Genomic DNA, 12,429 nt, shown 5'->3' on the forward strand with positions numbered 1-12,429 from the left:
CATCAACTGTGCTGCACCTATTTTTCTGACAACACTATTGAATTCAATGTGTTTAGAGGAGACATTCAGCTCTACAGTTTGTATAGACAGTTCTAGAGGCAAGTATCAATTGTTTTTTATTCATAATATGTACAATAACATCGTTACCTCTGGAAGTGGTGAATATGACATTTGTTGACACTTAAAATAAAATCTTTATAGTGCTTGGCTTTGAAACCTTTGTTTTCTTTTCTTCTGTGTACTGGAATTTTTAATAGTAGCAGTATCTTGTCTCCTCTGTGCTTTGAATGAGTGCAAGTCATCAAGTGTATAGAAAAAAAGCAATCAATCTGAAAAACATTTAAGCATGCACAGAAAAAAGGAACCATCTCAGTTTCCACTTTGCAAGTCAGACGCAACAAATCAGATTCAGCACAGGATTCAAGTAGAAATAGACTTAACCAACCTTGACCAAAACATTTTAATGAACCACAAACACTTGATGTGCAGGGATGGCACACACACAGGGAGACAGTTGGCGTTCCTTCTCACATATGCACCTAGGAAGATGCAAAATTATGTAAAATGACAGGTTGAGAAAAACTGCAAGACACATACCATAAAATTAATCCATAGACTTTTGTCTATATTTACAGAAGGCTGCCATTTCACAAATTGTTCCTATATTGAAAGAACATAGGGAAAATAAAGTCAAACATTTCAATGCATAACAAAATAATAAACAATCACAGAATTGAGGGTACATACAGCATTACTCAGGCTTAATGTATTTTAACCATATTAACCAGTTTAATCAAATTGTTTTCATTTGGGACACTAAATCAGAACTACATTTGGAGTAAGCTATGTGAGCAGTATCTGTAGGTAGTACAGGTACACAAATGTTTTGAGACTCCTCTCATCAGATGGTCAGACATGGTAACGCCTCAGATGTTGTGCAGTTTGTGCACGCATAAATCGCATAATGAAACTTAGAACCTAGATTTAAGCTTTCATACAGACAACATAGCAACCCATTTCCTTTGCTTCAACAGTTCAGTAATTTAACCTTTACACCTAAATCAAACCTACAGCAGCCACATGCCAACCACTCAACCATGCCCCTGGTCCACACCACACATCTTTCACGAATACTCCTCTTGTTATCCCATGATAAGAGACGAAAGACTGATGAAAGACTAAAGCTGGATTTAAATTGCGGAAACAGCAAACACGCAATTTATTAAGATGTGAAAAACTGCCATCTGTGGCGTGCGCAAGCATAAAGTGATACCACCTCGGGTGACATGATTCTCTAGGAGAATTGGAGATAAAGGCATCTGACACGTGGTCAGACTACTCTGAACTGTAATTCACATATAAGCGTTGATCCTTAGTCGTCCCGCATGTCTGCAATGTAAACACACCTTAAAGGGATACTTTGGGCTTTTGGCAACAAGTATGAAGGAAGTCAGAGGTAGTTTCTCGAGCCAATGCTAACATGGTAGTAGATAACCATAGACTTACAGTCATTGTGCTAACGCTATTTAGCATTGGCTAGCAAAACTACATCTGACTTCCTTCATACTGGACACAGAGACATAAAAATGGTATCCACGAGTTCATCTGACTCCGGGGAAGTAGATAAAGGGTCTCATTGCCAAAATCCCAAAGTATGCCTTTAAAAGGTCTTCAACCCATGCTCTCTGGTCTCAGTAGAAGGTACACCAGTTGCTGTTGTCACTGGGCATGAGGCCTCCGGTGATGAGGAGGATGAGGTCCACGAACCACCAGATGCCCAGGCCTCCTAGGGTCAGCAGCTTGCCCACGGCTGTGCCTGTGTGCCCCAGGCAGAACCTGTCCACTCCAAAGCAACCCAGGAAGAATGAGTACAGCAGGGTGGTGATGAAATAGTGGCCAGTGTATCTGAAATCACAACAAGGTGTCAATAACCGGAAGTAAAGACCAGGGGAGCCCATTAAAATGATTTTGACTAGATGGAATACAGCTTATGTCAGAATTGACCAGAATTGACTTTTCGTACCAGGTTAGAAAAATTACGCAGCAGGTTAGGATAATGAATGTAGTGGGTTAGGATAATTTGGTTAAGGTTAGGAAATGGGTTAGGGTTAGCTAAAATGCTCCCAAAAAACAACTTTTGATGTCAATTTGACATAAGCGGTATCCCATCTAGCCATGAGCCATTAAAAGTATTGCAACATGTTGTAAAGGTGTCCTATAGGTTTGTAAATACTGCTCTCTAGTGGTGAATCCATGTTAGCGTCCAAAACATTTTCCATTTACAGGACAGGTAAGTACACTGCTCAAAAAAATTAAGGGAACACTTAAACAACACAATGTAACTCCAAGTCAATCACACTTCTGTGAAATCAAACTGTCCACTTAGGAAGCAACACTGATTGACAATACATTTCACATGCTGTTGTGTAAATGGAATAGACAACAGGTGGAAATTATAGGCAATTAGCAAGACACCCCCAATAAAGAAGTGGTTCTGCAAGTGGTGACCACAGACCACTTCTCAGTTCCTATGCTTCCTGGCTGATGCTTTGGTCACTTTTGAATGCTGGCGGTGCTTTCACTCTAGTGGTAGCATGAGACGGAGTCTACAACCCACACAAGTGGCTCAGGTAGTGCAGCTCATCCAGGATGGCACATCAATGCGAGCTGTGGCAAGAAGGTTTGCTGTGTCTGTCAGCGTAGTGTCCAGAGCATGGAGGCGCTACCAGGAGACAGGCCAGTACATCAGGAGACGTGGAGGAGGCCGTAGGAGGGCAACAACCCAGCAGCAGGACCGCTTCCTCCGCCTTTGTGCAAGGAGGAGCAGGAGGAGCACTGCCAGAGCCCTGCAAAATGACCTCCAGCAGGCCACAAATGTGCATGTGTCTGCTCAAACGGTCAGAAACAGACGCCATGAGGGTGGTATGAGGGCCCGACGTCCACAGGTGGGGGTTGTGCTTACAGCCCAACACCGTGCAGGACGTTTGGCATTTGCCAGAGAACACCAAGATTGGCAAATTCGCCACTGGCGCCCTGTGCTCTTCACAGATGAAAGCAGGTTCACACTGAGCACACGTGACAGAGTCTGGAGACGCCGTGGAGAACGTTCTGCTGCCTGCAACATCCTCCAGCATGACCGGTTTGGCGGTGGGTCAGTCATGGTGTGGGGTGACATTTCTTTGGGGGGCCGCACAGCCCTCCATGTGCTCGCCAGAGGTAGCCTGACTGCCATTAGGTACCGAGATGAGATCCTCAGACCCCTTGTGAGACCATATGCTGGTGCGGTTGGCCCTGGGTTCCTCCTAATGCAAGACAATGCTAGACCTCATGTGGCTGGAGTGTGTCAGCAGTTCCTGCAAGAGGAAGGCATTGATGCTATGGACTGGCCCGCCCGTTCCCCAGACCTGAATCCAATTGAGCACATCTGGGACATCATGTCTCGCTCCATCCACCAACGCCACGTTGCACCACAGACTGTCCAGGAGTTGGCGGATGCTTTAGTCCAGGTCTAGGAGGAGATCCCTCAGGAGACCATCCGCCACCTCATCAGGAGCATGCCCAGGCGTTGTAGGGAGGTCATACAGGCACGTGGAGGCCACACACACTACTGAGCCTCATTTTGACTTGTTTTAAGGACATTACATCAAAGTTGGATCAGCCTGTAGTGTGGTTTTCCACTTTAATTTTGAGGGTGACTCCAAATCCAGACCTCCATGGGTTGATACATTTGATTTCCATTGATCATTTTTGTGTGATTTTGTTGTCAGCACATTCAACTATGTAAAGAAAAAAGTATTTAATAAGATTATTTCATTCATTCAGATCAAGGATGTGTTGTTTAAGTGTTCCCTTTATTTTTTTGAGCAGTGTATATAGTATTGACCTCCAAGCAGGTATTTCAAATCTGTTGAACGCTAGTGAAGTCAGGCAGGGAGTCTATCTGTACCGTAAACTGGGAATGACTATTATCATCATGTAACAACAATCAATGACGCATGAGCTTGTCAGAAACTGCAGAGTCAAGTACAGTAGCTAGATTCTCCCTTACTTGATGCATGGCTCGTTCCCTCTCAGGAACTCCCTGGGTCCAGCACACTCTATGTCATCCAGTGCCGTGCAGATGACTGGTGTGTGATTCACGTCTTTGTGTACCTGCCCTCCAAACTAAATAAAGGTGTTGATTTAGTTGAATGACATGAGATGACACAATAAAGTCTACACATGAAATACCAAGAATCTGACCTGAATGTTCAACTATGCCAGTTAATATATCTGTTTATGACTAGTCATCATACTATCATCATGTAAGGCCACAGAGGGGGGTGGGGGGCCTACCCACTATGGTTTGACCTACCTTCCAACAACCATGTCCCATCTCCAGAATGGCAGTGGAGTTCTGTGCATGGTCCACTGGATCTTGACAGTGGATGAACTCCTCGGGTCTTCACATGCACAGAAAAAGGGTAAAATGACGTGTTTATTCTGTGTATTTTATGTAGCACATGTGAAGAACTGTATATGGGCGTTTAGAAAACAGGCAGGGTGAAGTACCTCTGAAAATGTAAAGCAAGAGGTGACACACTAACTTTGAGAGGGCAGTCTCTGAAAGCAAATTGATGTGGCACTGTTGTTATTGAAACACAAATAAAATACTTACAGATAACTGCAGAGGACAACCGGTGACGGAGGCCTGTATTCATATAGTTCAGTATAATTCATGCGTTCAACTGGTATTATGTGATACGTCGTCACGTTATCTTGTGGCTGCTCACTGACACTGAATGTAGCTGTTGTTGCCCTCTGTCCGGGTGAGTCTGATGAATTCTGGGAGTGTATTCCTTCCAAACATTGCAAAAGCAACACTGACAGTAGCAGGAGAACTTGCCCGCACATCAGAATGTAGTTAAGTGAAATCCTTGCCATCTTCTCAACTTTGGTTGAACTACGGCTATGTTATAGCTAGCTAGCGTGCTAGATTGTTGGCTACATTGGATTGGAGAAACCGTCCGTTAGAAAGCAATGACTAGCTTGCTGGCTAGCTAACAAGCTAACAGAACTAAGATATATAATACCTGATTGCAATCTAGCAGTTTCCTGTCGAATATGTTGGCTAATACAGATTCAATGTATTAATGTTTCACATCATACCGATAAATCCGTAGCGTATTTCAAAGATGAGAACAATGAAAGGTCTCGTTGTTTTGTTATTTCATCCAGCTGGGGAGAAACGGGATGTGACCGGAATCCTCTTATTTTTCTACTTTTTTTACGGCAGTGAACTCAGCCACTAACTCAACTCAATGCCAATGCTGCCACCTACTGTGGTGGAGTGAGACATGCATGACCGTGTGTGCTCCAAAATGCTAGTAGCCTACCTTTGTACCTTTAAAATCTTTACTCAAGTAAGACATTTCAAATTAGACAAATAAACATTTTCAAGTGTATATGCCTATATCAGAACAACCTCTACACACTTAAAATGAGGGTTCATCAAGAGTTCTTTGGGAAGGGTGGTGGTTCTATGAGGAACCATACTTTGAGCCCTTCAATGGTTATTCGCAGGTCATAAAAGGGTTATTTCCTCATTTAGAGATAATTTAAATGTAGGGACGGTGGCTCATTATAATATTTTGGGGCGTGGTTTGGGCACAGCTCTTTTTGTGGAACCATCAGTGAGAGTGTCATTCCAGTTTATCTAATCCGTTGTGTTATGCTAGTTGACGTTATATGTGACTTTAGCCAGTGTTTTGTGAAAGATTCATTCATGGCCTTGTGTCAATTGAGGATGGTTGACTAAATCAGTAGGACCGAGTTTGGGAAACCCTGCTTTTTAGCGCCATACAGGTTCCATTTAGAACCTTATGAGCATGGTTCTTTATAGAACCGTCAATAAAAGGTTCCATATATCACCAAAAAGGGTTTCGCTACGGTTACAACCCAAATAGCCCTTATTTGGCACTATATAGAACCATTTGTTTAAGAGATAAAGCAAAGATATATCGAACAATATAATTTATAATCTAATGAAGAACAATAACTTAAAATATACATCTCTTTGTAACAATAATGTATTTATAGGTATTCAAATGAAAGTAGCCTACATGTGATAAACAAAATAAATAATCTTGCAAAGTAGGTATAATTTCCAAGTGTTCAAAACGTACACAGCAGGGATGTAGCGAATTAATGTAGAACTTTTTTCGTTTTGAATAATATGAAACTTTTAAAACATAAAATGCATAGACATCCTCGACCATTAAAACCATTAAACAGAATACTTTTATTTCGTTTAACATTATTTTGTGGAGTTCCTAAAACGCATTAAAGTGCAGTTATTCAAATGAACAAACATGCAAAGAGATATAGGCCTATGTCTGTTAAACCAATAATGGGTTGTAATAAGTTATAGGTATACAAGATTCTCCCAAAAAATATTGTGACAATTGTTTTGGATCTACAACTGCCTACAAAAAAAATGTAATGGCTATTTTGACAATATTGTCTTCATAACATTTTTAAACTGAAAATTATATTGGTAATTGACACACCATTTACTTTTCAATGTTTAACAAGTCAGCAAAAACATTCCTCCATAAAAATGTAAATGAATAGAAAACTAATTTCTCAAATTTCTCAAAGACTTCTAAGCCGAAATAAATAATATTTACATTTGAAACTATACACGTTCTTTAGTTAGAAAATAAAGGGGTTCAAAACTGTTTCTATAGGAGTAATTGGCTGAGTGAAAACATTGGGGATTTATAGCAAATAAACTTCAGTGCCATCAACAAACACATTACAGTAACAACACACAAGCGCAACCATATTCCACAGACGTAAACAATGTTATACATTCTGCATTAGAATACTTTTTTAAATGCCTTTTGGTTTGATATCAAACACTTCATTCTTCATTCATTATGCAACAAAGAAAAAATCTCATAATTTTAATCCGTTTGTTAGATTTATGCCCTAGGAAGATAAGTCTCTGTCTAGGAGTCTATACCGCTGACCAACTGTTGCATACATTGAAGCTGATCCATGCCATCCTTGCTGAATACGCGTTTTGCCGGTGGCGCACAATTAACCCAGTGGCAAAGAATCACTGTTGACCTCTGACGTAGGCCTACAGTCCAATCTGGCAGCAATCGGACTATTTCCAATACTGTGACAATTCACGTCTCTATCAGTCATAAGATGAATAGATGTCGGTGGTGTCAAACAGTTGTCTGGTACGCTATTGGGAATGTAGTAGGGTCTGAACCGAGTACGAGGGCGCACTGGGTGGCGATGTACTGGGGTCGATGCTGTGGTGGAGAGAGCAGCCGCTGCTGCCAAATAGGAGTAGGGGTAGGGGAAAATACCACCAATTGGAGAAACTGTGAGGCCCTGCATGGGAAATAAAGAAAGAGTGGTTAGGGCTAGCAAAGTTGACAGTTATTTTCATAATAAGGACTTACATTAGCCTACTTAATTTACGTGCGTCATGGGCACAGATATAAAGGCACCCTATTGAGTATTGTTGCTGAATTAATAAATGACGGGCATACCTGTGACGCCATAGCATGCTGCTGAAAGTTCACGGGTAATCCTGACGTTCCTGACACTCTTTGTAAAGAAGATGCCGGAATACCAGCCGTGCCCATGGCGCACACTCCGCCAGATGACACAGCTGCCAGCATGTGACCCATGGCTGTCGCTGCTGCTACACTGGAGAAAGTTTCACCCTGCACTTTGACTTGGGCAGCAGGGTGTAGGAGACGGTGTGCGACACCCAAGGGGTTGATGATATATCTTGTTAAATCCGGTGGATAAGAATAGCAGTGAGAAAAACTACTGCATCTTAGGCCTGTGATGTGAGCTCTTTGGTCCGTTTCCACGGTTAGAGGCTGGAAGTGCTCCGTTGCCCTCGGCTCCTCTGCTCTAAAGCCACGCGTCCCACCGCCAGTTATGGCATTTATATGGTCCTGTTTTGGATCCTCTGAGTCTGTTTCGGTCCTGAATGAGTCCGCTAAAGCCCTGTCCGTTTTGCCGTGCGCTGTGGTAACATTTGGCTCAGGTTTCAGTTCCTCCGTGGCGGTTGAGATTTTTCGCAAGTCTTGTCCAACATAATGCCCATCCTTGCTTGCTTGACTGCTTTCGTTGGCACTTTCGCAGACATCTAACATGATTATTAAAATACAATGTTGTTTGTAAAATGAGAACAAGTTGAGGCTAAACAATTCTTATAGTAAGAATTAAGGCTACATTTTTTGCCTATTCATTTCGTTATCATACAAACCGGTTGATTTAGAGTTTCCTGCTCTTTTCAGTGGATCCAAAGAGTCACCCGAGATTTCATTGCCTTCTTCCATTCGCGTCTCATTGAATTTTTGTGTATTAATCCCCAGTTGTTTCCTACTCAAAAAATAACATAGTTCAGTATTGAGTTTCTAAAAGTATTTATTATATTCATTAACGTTTGTCGTTTTTTTTTGTCTCACCTTTTTTCTCTTCTCCCATTGCCAGTGTCACGGAATCCTTTGGCGAAAGGATTGTTATCAATTTTCAGTTGTGTAATCTGAAAATATAGAAATCACTGTAATGACTGTAATGTTTCTAAACATTAGACCAGTAACTTATCACATTGTAACACTAATAATCAGACTCTCTTAGGCTAATTACAGGGATAGATCAGGAATATAGGATCCTTTAAAAGTTTCAAACAAAATCTTTCTTGCCAAGAAGTTTGTAAATGTTTTATAAGCAGTTAATTAACGTTGTTCAAATATTGCACATTTAGAACAAAATATTTGAAGACATACAAATCTACATTTCATTGCTTGCCAAATATTGAGCCTTGGGTAACTAATATGCTATAGAGTAGGCTATTTAGCTATAAGTCAGTAATTCATTTAGGCCACAACATAAACTCTTTACAAATTCTTTATGGGTAATTTATGTCATGCGTATAATTCCCATTTTCCATAGGTCTACCAATACGAAAAATACAATGTTATTCTGAAACTTGCTTTATAAAATTATTAAGGGCCTACCTTATCGTTTTGATACGCAGTTACCGCGATGAATTCTGTCTCAGAAAAGACATAGGTCCTGAACGTGCTATATGGTAGTTGGATGATATCGTTGGCCCTCACAACGTGAAACCTAGGCTGGTATTTGTGCATTGAGTTAAGAATCGTCTGCAATTGGAGACAAAATACATTTTAAAGAATACATTAGGCCTAGTCATCAACTGGAACTTTACGCATTTCAATAAAACATAGTATATTTCAGTTATATTGTAACTAATGTAACAATACATTAGATTAGTCAAACTACACTGTAAATACTACATTATTAACACAAAACGAATATTTGGAACGTACAAACCCATGCTTGTCCGAGATGTTGTTTGTAAATTTTAGTTTGTGAAAATTGACCACTTTTGACATCCATTGCTCGCCAGAAGCGGGACTGTCTGGGTGTATGTACATCCTCTTTGGCATTTCAGGATCTGCCTTTCCTGCCACCGTCCAATTAGAGTTGTAAAACTTGTATCTGCACTCGTCGGCCGCCACAATATCCATCAGAAAAATATATTTTGCCATTTTGTTCAAGCCAGTACATCTGGCTTTGAATGGTGGAAACATGCGCCTGGAGTAAAAGGAACACACAACGATTTGAAATCATCCTACAGTCCTATAAAATATAAAATATAGAATAAAAATGAAAAACGTTATAGGCTACATGATTATGGATGATATGTCATAATATTTACCTTCCTGATTTTGTTATGACCATTTCAGTGCCGAATTTGTGGAATTGTGTCCAAAGGTCCCTCGCCTCCAAGTTAACTTTTGGATCATCCTCGGTGGCATCCTTGGTCTCCAGCGTTTTAGGAGGCCTGAGTTTGGCAGACTGGGTGGCAGCATGGTGTTCCAGCGAGGATATGCGGAGGATCGTTTCGGCATTGCCCAGATCCAGCATTGGGTGCCTTTGCGCAACAGGCAAGGGAAGAGACCCGTGGGAAGTTAGTGCAATGGCAGGGGAAAACGGAGGTTGTCGGGCCAGCATTGCGTCGAGGGTGAAATCCGAAGCTGTGTTTGGTAAAAACGGTTGGAATGCCATACCCCTCTGTACAACTGAATCTCACATTCAAAAGTTCATCCTCTTTATTTCAAAATATAGGACAACCGATATATCTAGTCTGTGACATTTTTCTTAAGTTTATTTCAAGCTGGTATTTCATTGCCATTTAATCGTAATGAAATGTAAAAGTTACTATTATCAGAAGAAAAAAGTAGCCTAGGTCTAGCCCTATAGCCAACTATTTCGATTTTCAGTGAGCCGATTTTATTTGTCACGTGTTTAAATTAAATCCGGAGAAATGTTACCGGTTGATTGCGTTCCATAATTGACCATCTCCATCTTTCATTGAAGAAATTATCTTCTATTCTTATTCAGGAGTTCTATTACCAGGAGAAAAAAAAACTGTGATAGAGGCGATATTCCATCAAAGACCCGCGTGCGCCTGGCTCACGGTCTTCCTTCTGAACTGTGCGAATATGTTGCACTGTCCGAGCCAGAGTTGATTGGCTCTTTAACACTTTGAACCAGTTGTATATTCCATTATGGGTGTGGTTTCACGGGTCAGGTGGAGAGAGGAGTTCACTAAGCAGTATTGTAACATGGGGTGTTGGGTCGATATGCGATTCAGTCTCTGCAACTTCACTGGTGATCAAAAGACAACAACTTTGCAAGAGTCATATAGTCGGATGGAGCGTTCGTGAGCAATCAATGATTTAGTGCGCATAATTGCAGCAAGGAGCTGTCCACGTGCGTGTGGTGCTGAAAACCACATCTCAACAATAATTTGACTGAGTAGGCTTATTGTCTGATCCACATTGCCTTGCTGAGATGAAAAACAACATAGGCTACACCTAAGAAAGTCAGGGAGTCTAGTGGTTAAGAGCGTTGGTTAGGGCGGCAGGTAGCTTAGTGGTTAAGAGCGTTGTGCCAGTAACCGAAAGGTCGCTGGTTCTAATCCCCGAGCCGACTAGGTGAAAAATCTGTCGATGTGCCCTTGAGCAAGGCACTTAACCCTAATTGCTCATGTAAGTCGCTCTGGATAAGATCGTCTCGTAAATGTGTTGGGCCAATAACTCCACGAAACATCTGTCCATGTGCCCTTGAGCAAGGCACTTAACCCTAATTTATCCTGTAAGTCGCTTTGGATAAGTGCGTCTGCTAAATGACCCCCCAAAAAAAAAAAAAAGGTACATGTGGTATGCAAACATAGTAGACAGTAGCATACAGTATGTTTCCCATCACAATCAAGTACAAATGTATCCTAAATCAGTGTGGTTATCCAGATTATCAGCTAAAAGGCTGGAGAATGTCTGATTATTAAAAGTGTATAGGTATTTAGGCAAATTCATTAACTATAAACATGACTTTAGTTTTGAATGATTAGAATCATAAAGATATTTCATTATGAAAGTTTAGGGTATATTTGACAACTATTATCCACTATAGGTTTAATTTTTAAGAATTAATTCCACAGGATTGGCAATTGATCAAAATGCCTCTGGCTACAATTCAAATCCAGTCTCATCATCAAGTAGCCTATGTTTATTTATCTCTCAAATCAGACAGATCATTTTAACAAATATGTCTGGTTCCCAGACAACTCTTATTTCAAAGTCAATCACTCTGTATACCTCGTCCTCTGCTGTCACTATCTGAAGTGTTTCAATAGACCATCTTAAGTCCATATACCATACTCACATTTTTCATTTTATAGACCAAGACCACCTTTACATGCTGCACCATTAAGGACATACCAGTGACCATTCTAAATGCTGGCATGCCTATTAAAACACATTCACTTGTGCTTCAGTCTTCCCACACCATTCCTGTGCTCCATGGTTTCCTGGGCCCACACTGTGACAGCCTTGTGACATGAGAACCATACTGCATGGGGACAGTCTGCAGCCAGGGGCCTCTGTCTGCACAGCTAGAAGGTCTGCCAGTGATTGTCCAGGCTGGATTAGTCTCTGGATTTAGTTACATAGCTTTTTATTGCTCAATGGTCCATGGCAGGCTAGGAACGTACTAGTGAAACCCTTCACTGAGTGAGAGTGGCAGGTTCGCGACAAAAAGTATCAGACAGGCGTTAAACCTCCTGTGTCATTGGTTTGTTTTCGCCAAGGCTGGCGATGTCAATTTCCATTCTGTGATTGTTCAGAACCGGATCTGTGTGAATTGATACAAGGCGTCATGCTTATGCTACTACGTTATAGATTGCTTTTATCTTTAAAATTCAATTAAGGCAGCCACTGTATACAGCACAGTGCTGTAGAGCTGACCCAGTGAACAAAACCAAGGGATCACTATGACAACCTAACAGATTTATGACCCTTCTGATACCAAGGGGCTTGCTGTGAG

General features: G+C 41.2%; 1 protein-coding gene and 1 pseudogene across 1 annotated transcript; both read right to left on the reverse strand.

The window, feature by feature from the left end:
• Nucleotides 1-100: 100 nt before the first annotated feature.
• On the reverse strand, nucleotides 101-5,257 carry LOC121530680 (TM2 domain-containing protein 2-like). Its single transcript, XM_041835833.2, has 4 exons — nucleotides 4,658-5,257; nucleotides 4,355-4,442; nucleotides 4,049-4,164; nucleotides 101-1,905 (listed from the first exon to the last, which is right to left on the reverse strand). The coding sequence occupies exons 1-4, from the start codon at nucleotides 4,921-4,923 to the stop codon at nucleotides 1,692-1,694; spliced, it is 684 nt and encodes a 227-aa protein (XP_041691767.1). The 5' UTR covers nucleotides 4,924-5,257; the 3' UTR covers nucleotides 101-1,691.
• Nucleotides 5,258-6,296: 1,039 nt separating this feature from the next.
• On the reverse strand, nucleotides 6,297-10,137 carry LOC121587273 (annotated as a pseudogene).
• Nucleotides 10,138-12,429: the final 2,292 nt, after the last annotated feature.

Source organism: Coregonus clupeaformis, chromosome 18 (genome assembly GCF_020615455.1).
Source record: "Coregonus clupeaformis isolate EN_2021a chromosome 18, ASM2061545v1, whole genome shotgun sequence".
NCBI classification, from domain to species: domain Eukaryota; kingdom Metazoa; phylum Chordata; class Actinopteri; order Salmoniformes; family Salmonidae; genus Coregonus; species Coregonus clupeaformis.